This window comes from Heptranchias perlo, chromosome 1, assembly GCF_035084215.1.
Source record: "Heptranchias perlo isolate sHepPer1 chromosome 1, sHepPer1.hap1, whole genome shotgun sequence".
Taxonomy (NCBI): domain Eukaryota; kingdom Metazoa; phylum Chordata; class Chondrichthyes; order Hexanchiformes; family Hexanchidae; genus Heptranchias; species Heptranchias perlo.
Window position 1 is genome coordinate 57,166,918 of NC_090325.1, and position 16,524 is coordinate 57,183,441.

The following is a 16,524-nucleotide window of genomic DNA, read 5'->3' on the forward strand; positions in this document are numbered from 1 at the left end:
CTCGCACCCTTGCTGCAAAGTGATCGGTTGCTGACATCACCTCAGCAGCGTCTCCACCAGAAAGCACTGATTTGGTGCGCGGACGGAATGATGACCTGTGCGGCGTACAACAAACTGCTGTGCAGCCGCACACGCGCGCAGCTTAGAGGGAACAGTGGGTCTCTTGTCTTTTTCTCTCTCTCAGCCTGACTCGTATCAACTTTTAGTCAAACTGCCTACCCCTTCCTCCCATAGATCAAAATCCACCAGCCTAACTTGGCAATGATCTCTGCTAAATCCAAATGAACAGAATTGTTACAGCAGCAATGAGTCTGAACAATCACTAGAACGTTAAAACTCTTTCATGGTCTTCAGTACCCTGGTTCAGATGCCCCATCAAAAGCCCAATCCTAATCTTCCAGCCCTGCTGTCCTGTGAATTTAATCCCGTAAGAAGAAAGTTTAGCTCAATGGTAGCATTTTTAAAACATTATAGAAGGTTCTCCCTCAGGATGCTGGATCAATTGAAATTTTCAAGACTTGGATTGATAGATTCTTGTTGGATAATGGTATCTAGGGATATGGAGCAAAGGTGGGCAATTGGATTGAGGTACAGATCAGCCATGATCTAACTGAATGGAAGAAAAGGCTCAAGGGGTTCAATGATCTACTTCTGTTCCTATATTCTGTGGTAGCACAAGTCAAAAATCATAAAACATGACCCCTTATTATAGTAGCTGAAAATAGTCTTATTGCTCAGTAGTGAAACCTGGAAAGTAAAATCCGTTTTATATACAAAAGATACTTGGATCTCCAGAGATAAATCTGTCTTCTTGCAACTTCATTTATTTTTGTACAAAATGTTTTATACTTGGAAATATTTAAACATGCACTTTTGTCTCACTGTGATGTGAACTTTATAAATATACAAATAAAATCATATAATAAATCCTTTAAATTCGTTCATTCCAAAAGGTTGGATCATGAATTAAACTAGTTAATAGATTTGTTAGCAACACAAAAAGGCTCTTCAGAAATAACTTTTAAGATAGAAATCTTTTGGTATTTTTTCAATACTGGTATATGGAGTACAATCTTCCATCATCACAAAGGTTCGGGTCCAAATTATGGAATATACAGTCCATGTCTGTTCTTGATCATTCAATTTGGTTGCTTATTCAGTATATTCTCCATTGTTTTCTTGAGATGGACCTGGATGGTTTGTGAAGGTCATGAGGAAGACGTGGGTCTCAGAAATTGCACACTTAGTTTCTCTTCGGAATGACTGTTGCAATAAGCCTGCAACTTTTTAGAAACGGCTTCTTCCTCTGAAGTACTTATTTTTTTGAGGTAAGAAACCAAGAATAATGGGAATTTTCTGAAAAAGAAAACAGGAGTTTTGTTTTGTAATCCCAAGATGGCAGTACTGGGGAATGGGATATTTTTCTAGTTTGATGCCCACCTTCAGCACTGAACACTAGGGTTAGGTGCATCACAGACCAGATGCAGACTAAGCATCCCTGCACATTGCCTCAACAATGAGTGGAGACCTCAACCTTAGAAGAGTATCCTTTACTGATCAGTATAAATTTTTCTCTTTCCCTCATAAGCCAATTTTGTCTCAATCCTGTGCCCCTAAGAACTGGGTTGAAACTGCCCAAACTCACTTTGATGAAAAAGACTCTCACGCCATTAGGCTACTGGATTTAAATTGAGCTCCGATAGGTGAAAGTACTTTCTCATATCTCAGGGCCAAAATGAACCGTTTATTTAAGTTTTCATGTTTTGGCCCTTTACATTGAAGAGATTAGTCTATGAAAACATGAAAACCTTATTAGTATGTATTTTCCCAAAGAAAGCTACGGACTAATAATTAATACATTAAATGTTTTGTTTTGGCAATCAACAAAAAACTTGGGAAAAAAATCAGGTGAATTTTGTGTTCACAAAGGATGGGGAGTGGAACATTCCCCTGCCACCTCACCTCAACTTTTATCATCCAACGTCAGCATCAAGGATGCCCAGATCAGGTATCGCACAGCCAGCTGCACAGTAAAGCTCCTTTTACTCCATCCTAGAAATGCATCTTAGTCTAAATTTTACAAAGCACCCCCTTACTTCAAAAGGTGTGACTGTTTTTTCCTGCTTCCATGCCTCTGAGCGAGATTCCCAATTTAGTGCTGAATTCAGAACAGTTCTAGGGGTTCACACCGATCAGGAATTGGATTGAGACTGACCAAACATTTCAGTGGATCCTATAGCCCATAGAGACAGGATGGAATCAGACTCCGACTCCTGAGGTGAAAGGACAATGTGCTAATCCACTGCTTCACCCACTCTTTTTTTAATTCATTCTCTGGATGTGGGCATCACTGGTGAGGCTGGCATTTATTGCCCATTTCTAGTTACCCTTGAGAAGGTGGTGTTTTTTTTTTTGCTTACTAGGCCACTTCAGAGGGCAGTTAAGAGTCGACCACATTGGTGCAGGACTGAAGATACATAGAAGCCAGACTAGGTATGAACAGCAGGTTTTCTCCCCTAAAGGGCATTAGTGAACCAGTTGGGTTCTTAAAACAATCCAACAGCTTCGTGGTCATTTCTAAAAATGGTACAAAATGATTTTTTTTTAAAATCTGGATATAAAAATTTCATAAGACTGAATTCAATTTCTCAAACTGCCATGGTGGGATTTAAACTCAAGTTCTCTGCATTATTAGTCCATGCCTCTGAATTACTAGTCAAGTAACATAAACACCACTGATAATTAAAAAAAATAAAATTCTCATAATGCATAAGCTCTCAAATGCAGAGTTTCATCCCATCAGTCTTGACTGAACTCAGAGCTAGGTCCTTGAGATAAAACTGCTCTAGATCCTTCTGATTTCATCATTAACTCTTCCATTTGCAATGTTAATGGTTATTTTAAAATAAGGGAATCTTAGGATTCCTAAAGTAAAACTTCATGCTGCAAGGTGCTTTTGACTTTTCTTTTATCGCAATGTTACTTACTTTAAGGAATTCTCTTGCTGCCTTTTTTCTGCTGTTGCTTTTGTTCCTGAACTGTGGAATTTTAGCCAATAAGAGACAGCTTCCTGCTTCCTTTCAAGCTGCCACAGAACTTGCACCAGATTATATATAGCTTCAAGACTATCTGCAATGAAAAAATCAAAGATTTTACAAGATATACTCGGGATATTAGACAAAAGACAAATGTGGATTTACAGAGTTAAGCAGGCATTTTTCTTTAGGGATTTACAAAATGCTTACATCTCAGGCATTTTTTGTATTTTACTCGCTGCTGGCAACTGGTTTGCTATCCACTATTAATGAGTTGTGCCAAATGTTGCAACCCAACTTAGAGACCACCTCCACCACAAGCACCACACTGTCAGTAACTACAAAGATCACATTTGCCCTGAACGTTTGTGAGACTAGGTCATTCCAGGCTGTCACTGGGAACATAATGTAACATTAGCAATCAAATGTGCACAGATAAATAAAAGGAAGTCACAGATGCATTGTTTACTAGAGTTAGTAATTTGATCCAATTCCCCATGGAGAACCGGCGACAGTATGATAGGGCATTATAAATTTTACAAAATGGCAGGATTCCTTAAGGTCCAAGGAGTCTTAAATTAAACCCATCCAGCCAGATATTCTCCCTTGCTCAATGCCATCAGCTATGTCAACAGGAAATGATTCCACTCTCATGCAGCGGGGCACAACAAATCACACAGCTCCCATACATGTCACCTAATGAAAGCAACACACCTTTCCAAAAACAATGTATGCACACAACAATGTTCAATATCTCCATGATTTTAATCAAAATCACATGTAGGTATGTGCCCAGTGCTTCGTACCATCTTGCTTCCCTTAGAGTGACACATGCACTTAGAATCTGGTCTCTGAATCAGAAGATTGTGGATAGCTTGGGGCTGCAAAAATTATGATGCCTAGCCCTGCAGTAATATGGGTACAATTACCGACTGGGTACGGTATTGGACTAGCAACCAGAATTCATGAGTTCAAATCCTACCATGGTAAGTTGTGAAATTGGATTCAATAAATTTGGTAACTTGTGGGCTAGCAGCAAAAAAATGACCATGAAAACTACTGGACTGTGACAAAAACCCTACTGGTTCACAAATGTCCTTCAGAGTGACTCTTAACACACTCTAACAAAGTCTTGACTTCAGTGAGGACAAACTTCATCGTGTCGCGCAGCACTACAAGTGTGGCTGTGCTAAGTGGGAGATATCAACCCAAAACCGGGCATCCGTGAGGCACTGTAGGCCATCCGCAGCAGAACTGTGCATCACCACAATCTGTAACATCATGGCCTGGCACATCCCTCACTCCTCAATCACCAACAAGCCAGGAGACCAACCTTGGTTCAATGCAACATACAGAAGGGTGTGCCAGAAGTAGCACTAGGCATAATTTAGAATGAAGTATGAACCTCGTGTAGCTACTGCACAGGGTTATCTGCATACCAAACACAAAGCAGCAGATTACAGACAGGGTTAAGTGATCCCACAACCAATCAGAGCAAAGCTTTGTAGCACAAACCATATCCAGTCAAGATTGATAGTGGATAAGTAGGCAACTCACATGAGGAGGCTCCATGAACATCTCCATCCTTAACCATGGTAGAGCATAGCAGATGAGAACAAGAGACACATGCTGAAGTGTTTGCAAGCATTTTCTGCCAAAGTGGCTACTCAGCCTCTTAAAGCACCTACCATCATAGACACCAGTGACCAGCCAATTCAGTTCATTCCATGGGACATTAAGAAGCAGCTGAGTGCACTTGACAAAGCAAAGGCTATAGGCCCTGACAACATCCCAGCTTTAGGCCCACGATCTGTGCACCAGAGCTAGCTGCTCCCTAGCCAAGCTCTTCCACTACAGCTATAACACTGGTGTCTGCATGATTGTCCAGATATGTCCTCACCACAAGAAAATAGGATAAATCTAACATGGGCAATTAGACCCTATCAGCCTCTTCCCAGTCATTAGTGAAGTGATGGAAGGAATCATCAATACTGCCATCAAGCGACACCTACTCACTAATAGCCTGCTCACAGATGCTCAGTTCAGGTTTTGCTAGTGCCATCTCAGCTCCAGATCTCATCACAGCCTTGATCCTAACATAGATTCAAGAGCTGATTGCCAGCGGAGAAGAGTGAGTAATTGCACTCGAGATCAAGGCAGCATTTGACCGGTAAGGCAACCTAGCAAAACTGAAAGAAATGAGGGTAAAAGAGAAAACCATCCAGTGACTGGAGTCAAACCTGACGCAAAGGGGAGACAGTCATGGTTGTCGGAGGCCAATCATAGCAGCCCCAGGATGTCACTGCAGGAGTCCCTCAGGGAAATGTCCTCGGCCCAACCACCTTCATCTGCTTCATCAATGATCTTCCCTCTGTCATAAGGTCAGCAGTAGGGCTGTTCACTGATGATTCAGTGTTCAGCTCCATTCACAAACTCTTCTAATACTGAAGCAACCCATTCCAGCCTACAGGAGAATGTGGATAACATTTAGTCTTGGACTGGCAAGTGACAGGTAACATTCATGCCATATAAATGGTGGGTAATGACAATTTTTAACGAGAAAGCCCAGCCATCTCTCCCTTCAACTGCACGACCATCACTGTGGCCCCCCCTTGTTAATGCCTAGGGGATTACCACTGACCGGAAGCTGAACTGGACCAGTCATATTAACACCATGGCTACAAGATCAGGCAGAGCCTGGGTACTCTGTAGCTAACCTCCTGACCCTTCAAAGCCTAACCACCTTCGATAGAGGTCAGGAGTGTAATGGAATACTCACCACTCATTTGGATGGATGCAGCGACAGCAACGCTCAAGATGCTAAACATCATCCAGGACAGAGCAGTTCACTGGATCGCCCCCATATCACTGGACTTAATATCCACCCTCTCTACCAGCAGAGCACTGTAGCTGCAGCACACTTGTTCTACAGGATGCACTTCAGCAACTCACTAAGGTTACAGCACCTCCCTCCTCTGTGACCCCAACTACTGAGAAGAACAAACAGTAGCAATGTCGTGGAAACACTATCACTTCCAAGTTCTCCTTCAATTCACACACCATCCTGTCTTGGACACACGTCGCTGTTCCTTCATAGTCACTGGGTCAATATCCTGGAATTCCCTAACTAACACCATCATGGGAACACCAGCACAACAGGAACTACAGCAGGTCCAGGAGAAGACCACCACCACCACCTTCTCAGAGCAACTAGAGATGGGCAATAAATGCAACCGTACCAACGACATCCACATCCCACAAATAAAAATGAAACACGCTGCTTCCCCGTCCCCATTCAGAGGCACTTCAAATGCCTGGAGCTTGCGGACAATATTTTAACAAGGTTGACCCTCGAGATTATGGTGGGGTCAGCACTCAGGACATCAGCCCAGCACAAATCTCACTCCACTGTGCTTCCGGTTGGGCATCGCCTGATCAGAAAATCCAGGTTAGAATTCAGGTTATCCAACAGATGCTGTATAAAAACAATGTTATTGTGTTAGTTGGGTTGCTAGGTAGACGTGGATAGGTGTCAATGTTGCTTTACTAACCTATGGAACTTGTAGGGGGGGGGGGGCCTCACTCTCTGCATTCCTTCAAGAGAGCTGGACTGGTTCCTGGCTGGGGCAGAGATCACATCATATAGAAGGTAAGTGTCTTTATAGATAACACTGGGTCCATGTGATCTCCTGGACTGGTTTTGATCAACTGAGTAGGTCGGAGAGGAATTTTAGAGTATTTTCTCCCTTATTGGCCCTGGGCTTTTTCTGTTTTTTGCCTCCCCAGGAAATTACATGGCTGCCAGGGGGGGGGGGGGGGGGGGGGGGGGGAGAGGAGCGCGAAGTGTTTAGCCATGATGATCCCACCATCATGGCATGGGGCAGGCTTGATGGACCAGCTGATCTTCTACTGCCCATCGTTTCTGTATGTTCATAAAAACAACGGGTGCCTGCATAAACCTTGGGGGGGGGGGGGGGGGGAAGTAAGTGTCAGTTCTTCATTATTTCAGGCAATAAGAAAGATACTTGGGTATGTTGAACTTATTGAACACTGTCCAAAAATTAATTAACACCTACCCTTATATAAACAGTTAAAAGCAAATGCTGCTCAGACAGACATTCAGATTGAGAGCTGTGGACAGTTTCCATATCCATCTAGAAGAAAAAGCTGACACAACCTTTTTAAAAAGCTGACAATTCGAGATCAGCCTTCAGAATAAGATTATGATATGTGGAAACAAATAGCTAGCTGTGCTTTGTAATTTAATTTATAGGTATACTCTTCACTTGCATTGGGATTGAAAAAAAACCAACATAAGTACACAAAAGCCTGAAAAACAAAAGTTGAAGGCACAAAGTTGGTGGTGTATTTCCAGGGGTTAGGGGGTACAGAAAGACAATGCATCACAGGCATGCTCCCCTGAAAATGCTGAATTTTATGCATTAAACTGATGCATTCTGGTTATTTTTAAACACTTCAATACTTCACAATTGATTGGTTTTTAATCTAAAGAAAAAGTAATATTTGAATTTTGCATCACTTGTCCAAAAGTTACCTTATCTGTCACTCTAACCCCTCCAAACCATGGTCAGAGAGAGAAACACTCCAGCTCATCCAGTTGCCCATCCTTTCACATTGGCTCCTCCTCCAACCCACTCAGTTCATACTTGCACTCTCCTTCAATTCAACCTGACACTATTCTTCTCCTGCATCCCCATTCAAGCTGGCACTCTCATCCTCCACTGCCTGCAGTAAGCAGTGGTCTGAATCACTTCCATTTGTAGCAGGACTCCATCAGAAGCAGCACCGAGTAAGGCCGGGTTAATGCTGATCTTTGTCAGCAAAAGCATACACTAACGGACCGGACCCACAAAACACTGTTGGCATGCATGGGACAATGGTTATTGTTTAATCACTGAAAACACAACCCTCAGTTCTAAAAATAATGTACCAGGATAAGCTTGTAGACTCAGCTGGAAATTTTGTAGAGCGTCTCGGTCCTGACCCCTTTCTGCCAGCTGCATTCCTCTTCCAGCAAAAGCCAAAGATTTCAGCTTTTGCAAGGTATTAATTTCTGTCAAGTTCTCTTTCAAGGTTTCAAGCTGATCGCCAGGTTCTCCTGTAAGAAATATTTAGAACCATTTACATCTGCAAATTTTATGCCAGTGTATTTTGTTATATTTGCATGTTTTTACTGGCAGATCTCCTGTGGCATTGCTTATGGTGAGCGAGTGTATTTGCTGTTGCATAATATTAGAGGCATTTATACCAGTGGTGGTGGTGGTGGTGGTGGATGATACAGAACATCGGGGCCATTGATTTACGGTGATGGAATATTTTTATTAAATGGTATTATGGGATTTTTACTGGAGCTTTGAGGATTTAATTTCACAACTCTGTCCATTGTTCCATTTATTACACAAATTGGGGTTGTATTCTCTGGAGTTTCGAAGGTTAAGGGGTGATCTGATCGAAGTTTCTAAGATATTAAGGGGAACAGATAGGGTGGATCGAGAGAAACTATTTCTGCTGGTTGGGGATTCTAGGAGTAGGACGCACAGTCTAAAAATTAGAGCCAGGCCTTTCAGGAGCGAGATTAGAAAACATTTCTACACACAAAGGGTTGTAGAAGTTTGGAACTCTCTTCCGCAAACGGCAATTGATACTAGCTCAATTGCTAAATTTAAATCTGAGATAGATAGCTTTTTGGCAACCAAAGGTATTAAGGGATATGGGCCAAAGGCAGGTATATGGAGTTAGATCACAGATCAGCCATGATGGCAGAGCAGGCACAAGGGGCTGAATGGCCTACTCCTGTTCCTATGTTCTGTGAAGTCTGCATTTAATTTTTATCCATTACCATTTTCAAAGTTAAGAATACACAACAAGACTGTATACAAGATGCAAAGTTAGAGACAGATGTCTGATATTCAGCAGTACTGGAGAGGGTGAGTGAAATTCAGCTGTACATCAGGGCAGTCCGGGGCTTTGGTAGATGTTGAGTAGGACCCTGGAATTTGGCAGTATCTTTTGGTTGTTTGGTTGGACGTCACCATCCATGGAGTGGGAACTTAACACACACACATAACTTTGTTTACGTTCTTGATCAAGATAGCTCCTGGGCTGGCAGTTCCCCTTGGAGCTCCTTTGATGTACAACTCTATGGTTGGCCATCCATTGCCATCCTTAGCCCTTTCTCCCCGTTCCTACTGCTTAAGTTCCCTTGGCTCTAATAGTGGGTGCATTTTAGCTCTAACTACAAGTTCAAGCTGCAAGTTTAAAGTTACCTGGGCCCACTGCCCATTCCCCGACCATGCCTGCTCTTTCTTTTCGTCAGTGAGCACTGGATCTTTGCTCAAATTTGGCCTCCAAATTCCTGGACTTCTCTTGACGTCAAGACTATGCTTCTCCACTGGACTACACTGTAAGACGCATCTGCTGTGACTATGATCTGCTATTCAGTTGCTTAAGTTTCTATGGTAACTTTGTCTAGTCTACAGCCCAACTCCCACCACTGCTGTTACCTGCTAAGCTTATGATGGTAAGCAACTGGTTTTTCAGCTTTATTTTGCTAGTGTGGTTCCTGGCCAGAAATTCACTTTCCTGGGACATAGTCCATTTTTCCACCGCTTCTGGATCTTATAGCGACCTCCAACTTCACCACCTTTTTTCTACCCTGCAATCGATTCTGTAGACGTCCTGGCTCTTCATTCCCACGGATATACCTCCAGCAGTGTGTCCTCTGATACTCTACCCTTCAAATAGCTTCTGGACTCATTTGCCCTCCACACCCGTCTCCGAACCTGGACATCAGTTCGTCGATGCTCCAAGCTGACTCCATCCTATCTACGTCAACTTTATCCTACCTTGGGACCTCTGACTTTAACTTTGGACTCCCTCCTATGGTCTTCTCTGTATTCCCCGTTTATTACGAGGACATATTTAACCTAATCTTGCTACGTAACCACGCCTACGTAACTTGAGTTTCCCTGGCCAATCATGTGCACGTTTTGGCTGCCGCTCCAGACCCGAGCTCATCACTTCTATTACCCCTTCACCCCCCCACCTCCCATTTTTTTTTCTTTTCTCTTTACCCATCCTAGTCCCCTCTCTCTCCTGTCATCATGCCTCCTTTCATTTATCCCCTCGGGTACTCTGTCCCCCCAAATCCCTAATCCAACCCTTCAGCACTCCTCGACCGTCCTACTCTCCTGCCACTGACCCAGGCTTGATTCCCTCTTGGATAAGCCTACAGCTTCCCTCTGTACCTCTTGGCATCCTCCGAAGGGCCCATCGAAGCACTCGTCGCTGCCTGCTTACGAGCGGGAACCCCAATTGCCCCATCCTACTCTCTCGCCGGCCTTCATGCGTACTAGGGACTAATCTTGCCAATCTCCTTCCCTGTCCAACTCACCCCACCCAACGCTGACCTTGTGGACTTTGCCAGTGCATCAGCTATCACCGCCTCTCTCTGCATCTCCCTCCAGAATGTCCGTTCACTTGTGAATAAGGCCCTTGCCATCCATGAGCTTATTGTGGGTGATTGCATCGACGTATGGACTTGCGGGAAACCTGGCTGATGGGTGATGACGCCTTTCCCCCTTAATGAAGTCCCCTGCCTGGCTATGCCATCCACCACTTGCACCCCCCTCACCCCATCCCAGACTGCCGCGGTGGTGGTGGTGTGGTCCTTATCACCAAATCCTCCGACTTCTCTGGCACCTTCTCCTCCTTTGAGTATCTCACCTCGTTCCACCCCTGCACCTCTCCTTTAAAAATTATCATTCTCTACCACCCACCCAAGTACCACACCAAGTTTCACACCGAGATATCATCATTGCTTTCCTCCCTCAGCCTCTGCACCGAGCGACTTCTGATCCTCGGTGATTTCAACCTCCATCTCAACTCATCATGCGCTCTCTCCTCTGAGTTCACTACCCTCCTATCCTTCCTTAATCTCTGCCTGCAGATAAACTCCCCTACCCATATTCACGGCTACCCGTTTGACGGTACCATCTCATGGGGCTTCTCTACTCCCATCCTGTCAATAAGGCTATCGCTGTTCACTTCCTTGTATCACTCTCCACCCACAGCCCCTTTCCCCCTCCCAATCCCACTCCCTCCTGTGTCTGCCCCTAGAAAAAACTCTCCCCCAACATCACTTACAACGGCACTTTCAAATTCCCAACTGTCTAACCTTTGGCCCTCCATTCACCACATTTTTGCAGCTACCGATCCGCTCAAATCACACTCACCTCCACCTTTGACGCCCTTGTCCCCATTAAAACCATTACTTTCTCTCTCACCCTGGTCATTCCCCCTGGTACGGCCCTCTTATCTGCTTCCTGAAGTCCAAGCGACGCAGACGTGAACATTTATGGCAGACAACTGGTTTAGTCATTCATCGCCAGATCTGGCTGAACCATATAAAGCACTATCGGGTTCAGCTCTCCTCTCCCGAAATTGCTCATTATTCCAGGATCATCCTGGGATGCAAAGATAACCCTGGCTTCTCTTCACTACAAACAGTCTTAAACTCCTCTCCCCTTTCTCCTCCAACAACAAATACGAGGAGCTCATGGACTACTTTGTCACTAAGATTGAGACCATCCGTTCAGCTGCTTCTGCAGATTCCCTCCCTTCCCCTAGCCCACCAAATCAAACAACCCCTATGGTTCCCCCCTGCCCTAGCCCTGAACTTGCATCTTTCTCTAGTTTCTCTCCTATCTCCCCTCATGACTTCTCTGAGCTCAACTTGACCATGAGACCCACCTCCTGCTCCCTCAACCCCATTCCTACCAAACTGTTGACCATCCAATTTCCCTTCCTGGCCCCCATCTTAGCTGATATTGTTAACGGTTCCCTCTCCTCACTTAATGTCCCCCTCCATTTTAAATCTGCCGCCTCCTCAAAAAACTCACCCATGACCCCTCTGTTCTTGTAAACCACCGCCCATCTCCAACTTCAATTTCCTCTCCAATGTCCTTGAACGTGTTGTCACCTCCCTAATCCGTGCCCATCTTTTCCACAAGTCCATATTTGAATCTCTCCAGTCAGGTTTCCGCCCCTGCCACAGAACTGAAATGGCCCTTATCGAAGTCACAAATGATGTCCTATGTGACTGTGACCATGGGAATCTATCTCTTCTCAACCTTATCGACCTGTCTGCAGCCTTTGACACGGTTGACTACACCATTCTCCTCCAATGCCTCGTCTCTGTCGTCCAGCTGGGTGGGACTGCCCTCACCGGGTCCCATTCTTATCTATCCAGTCGTAGCCAGAGAATCTCCTGCAATGGCTACTCTTCCAATTCCCGCACCGTTACCTCTGGAGTCCTGCAAGGATCTATCCTTGGCCCCCTACTATTTCTCATCTACATGCTGCCGCTCGGCCACATCATCTGAAAACACATCATCAGGTTCCACATGTTCGCTGATGACATCCAGCCCTACCTCATCACCACCTCTCGACCCCTCCACTGTCTCTGAATTGTCACAATGCTTCTCCAACATCCAGTACTGGATGAGCAGAAATTTCCTCCAACTAAATATTAGGAAGACTGAAGCCATTGTCTTCCATCCCCACCACAAACTCCGTTCCCCAGCCAACAATTCCATCCCTCTACCTGGCCACTGTCTGAGGCCAAACCAGACCGTTCGCAACCTTGGTGTCACATCTGACCCCGAGATAAGCTTCCGATCACATATCCGCTCTATTACCAAGACCACCTCCATAATTGCCAGTCTCCATCCCTGACGCAGCTCATCTGCTGCTGAAACCCTCGTCCATGCCTTTGTTACCTCTAGATTTGACTATTCCAATGCTCTCCTGGCCAGCCTTCCATTTTCCATCCTCCATAAACTTGAGCTTGTCCAAAACTCTGCTGCCCGTATCCTAACTCGCACCAAGTCCCGTTCACCCATCACCCCTGTGCTCGCTGACCTACACTGGCTCCCAAACCAGCAACCCCTCGATTTTAAGATTCTCAACCTTGTTTTCAAATCCTTCCATGGCCTTGCCCCTCTCTATCTCTAACCGCCTCCAGCCCCTACAACTCTCAGAGATCTCTGCGCTTCTCCAATTCTTGCTTCTTGCGCATCCCCGATTTTAATCGCTCCACCACTGGCGGCCGTGCCTTCAGCTCCCTAGGCCCTAAGCTCTGGAATTCCCTCCCTAAAACCTCTCAGCCTCTCTACCTCCTTTAAGACGCTCCTTAAAACCTGTCCTAATATCTCATGTGGCTCGGTGTCAAATTTTGTTTAATAACACTCTTGTGAAACGCCTTGGGAGGTTTTACTACGTTAAATGTACTTTTATAAATGCAAGTTGTTGTTGTCATGTTTTGGGTCAACTTTCTCCTATTATAAATTCCAATATCCACATTTATAATGGGTTTTACCTATGTGAACCTGTCACTCTGATTGTAGATTCTGGTCACGAGGTTCTGAACAAATTGCTCAAAGTGCTTTCTAAAATTCTTTTTCATCTGCTATTTTTTTTTCCCTCAGTAAGTGACATTTCTAGTGTCCAAAAAAAATTTAAAATGTCATATTTCACAATAACTTGATTACATTTATCCACTAAATTATCTTTTGTGTTTTTCATGCCTTCATTAAAGCTTAGCCACTCCCAAAAGCCTGGACTTAATATTTCAGCACTGTGACTCAGAGCTGAATTTAGATTGTGACATCTGACCATTTGCAATGTACCTAATTTCCTAGCATGCATTAGTATTGTTCAATTAGCTGTCCTGATGGAATATTCCAGCACTTTCTGCTCAAAAGCTTTTCAGAATTAATTGAGGTCAAATTTCAAAATCTTTATTCTGGTAAACATTATATTGATTTTTTTTTAAAGTGTGTGTGCATGTGCGTTTTTCAGAAAGTCCAATAAGCTCAGAGAGAGAATGCATTTTATTGTAAATTAGGTCTTTTTTCAAATAAAAAAGTTTAATTTTGATTCAAACAGCCTCTAATTATCTCACCTGATTATCCTGTTATGCTGATAGTAATTATAATATTTATATTTTCTAACGAACAGGTATCAGATAGAGTGAGAAGGAAGGAGCAGGAAGAGATGGGGGAAGAGAGAGGTGCTGACAGACAAATATAAAGAAAGGCACACAGGCAGTTTCTTCACTCAGTATTTTTTTTTAAAGTTGAATTTTGAAAGCAAACCAAACCTCTTCAAGGAAACTATGAAGGATGGGGAGGGAAACTAGTTAAGGATGAGGTGGGGGGGCTCGGGCTTCTCATCACCTGCCCTTGGGGAGAGTGAGTGTGAGTGGGGCAGAGGTGGATGGAGCATTAAGGGTGAGGTGAGTGACAACAGAGTAAAGGGGAGGGGAGAATACAGGAATTGAAAGTGTAGTTCAAACTGGAAAAGGTAGGGGTCGTGATGGGGATAACGGGGTGGTAGAAGGGGGAAGTGCTAGCAGGAAGAGGTAGGGGGCGCAATGGGAGAAAGAATGAGAAGCAGAGTAATTGGGAGGAATGGGAAAGGAGCCGCCGAGGCCACATTTTCCCCCAAACCCCTACCCCAAATACAGCCTGCAGCAATTGCTGACACCTTTCTCTGCCACACCACCCACCATCCCCCATCCAAAAAGAATGGCTGCAAAAGAATGGAAAAAAAGAGAAGCAAAAGATGAGAGTAAGAATGAGACAGAAACAGAAACAGAGAGAAAGAGGAACAAGACAACATCAGAGATAGTTAAGAGAGTGACTATGGTCTGCAACACCACAGAAGATGGACTATTGCAAAATTAAATAATCTATTATATAGTAAAAATGGTTAGTCGTCTCAAAATTGTAATGGCACTGTACCTTCGGGGGCACTATAAGCATAGCGTTAGGTGACAAATTGATAACAATGGGGTTGGTTACCAAACAAATGCACAGAAATCAAAACCATAATTGGCCTTCATTATTATTTGTTTCTTTATCTGTGTTTTTTAAAAATCATATATCCTTTTTAAAGTTGAGGATACATAGGAATATAGTAGGGAAGATGCAGATGATTGGTGGTAGATATGTGAGGCTTAGCAGTTGAGGGGACAGGACTGTAAGGTTTTGGAAGTTTTGAGAAAGTGTTGGAATGGTTCGAGGATTTGGCTATACTGTGGAGATGGAACCAATTTTAATTAATAACCAATTTTAGAGGTACATTTAGGTGATTTCATGCTTGTGTTAATTTTTTTTTAATAGATTAAGTTATTTTTTAGCTATACACACTGACCTGAGTGAGAGAAAAAGATGGCCAAAAACAGCAAGATATAATTTGAGCAATTTGCTTAGTTACTTTTATGGTACAAGTTTCGAAAAAAAGTTGAGGGGTTTGATTACTCCATTTTCTGCTGGTTATTTGTTCCTCAGTGTTACTTTTTGCTACTTTTGATTTGTTCATATTCAGTCAGTCAATCAAATATTTGCTTGGAAACTGAACAGATAAGTCAATGTTTCAGCCAATCACATTTTGTGCTTTGGAAGTATAGCACTTGTGAGGCTACGCTTTGTTATGATGCTATGGATGCAGGCTAGGCATAAGACTTACTTGATTCTACTGTCAACAAATTATGACCTTGGTAGAAAGGTTCCTTTAAGCAATGTACACACAAACGCAGCCCTGCACTTTGCCACAGAACATCACAAGTATTTTGATTTCAAGAATAGGTCGATCTCCATACAGTCAAAAATCAAAATCAAAAACTGTACCAAACTAGACTGCACTTTTGGTGGGTGCTCAGACTATTTTCTGTTACACTTTGATAATTTACTCACTGAACATTTTTAAACTTTAAAAAAAAAGTTAATTAACAAAATTTATTTCTAACTATAAGTATAGAATATCATTTACCTGAATCAGGAGGATACACAACTTGAACTTTAAGGAGCAAATTTGCACATCTGCAGAAAAATTACACACCATATCACTAATCTGGTCTTCTTGATAACACAATACTCAGCAATCAATACAGAAGTAACACACGAAATCCAAAGTATGGATATCCTCAATAGAAGCATCAATAAGTTCCTCCCACAAACACTGTACAATCAAAATGTATAACAGCTTCATTAAATATACATGGCAATGTACACTTAAATGTAAAAAGGCTTCATGAAATATGTGTGTGAATGTACTTTCTTGAGAATCCAACTTAAAAAAAAGTAGAAGAAAAGGCCATTTGGTCCATCAAATTCATACTCTCCAGCAGAACCTGTACAATTTGCATTGTCGTGGACTCTCACCCTCTGAATTAGGTGAATAATCACAGGGGAAAACTCAAAGATTATTACAAAATAATAATGAAATGCTTGTAGAAGGAAGATAAAAAACTCAAAACACTGCAAAAGACATTTGAATTACTACCAACTGTGAAAAAGATTGCAAAAAGCTGCAAAATTATCCCATTTATCCAAGATAAATACTGTAAGCTTTCAAAAAAATTATACACTATTCACAAACGAGAGACAATCAGTAAATGTTGCAG

At 43.1% G+C, this 16,524-nt stretch overlaps 1 protein-coding gene across 3 annotated transcripts in view; it reads right to left on the minus strand.

Annotated features, from left to right (window-relative positions):
- Positions 1-768: 768 nt before the first annotated feature.
- fancg (FA complementation group G) overlaps positions 769-16,524 on the minus strand; it is a 48,928-nt gene continuing 33,172 nt past the window's right edge. Inside the window, exons 11-14 of one of the 3 annotated variants that reach the window (XM_067985365.1) lie at positions 15,891-15,940; positions 7,987-8,154; positions 2,988-3,129; positions 769-1,356 (exon numbers count right to left, since the gene is read on the minus strand). In XM_067985365.1, the coding sequence (XP_067841466.1) occupies positions 1,209-1,356; positions 2,988-3,129; positions 7,987-8,154; positions 15,891-15,940 (508 nt within the window). In that variant the 3' untranslated portion in view covers positions 769-1,208. The remainder of the gene's footprint in view (positions 1,357-2,987; positions 3,130-7,986; positions 8,155-15,890; positions 15,941-16,524) is intronic. The other 2 variants (XM_067985377.1, XM_067985370.1) reach the window with 2 other exon arrangements.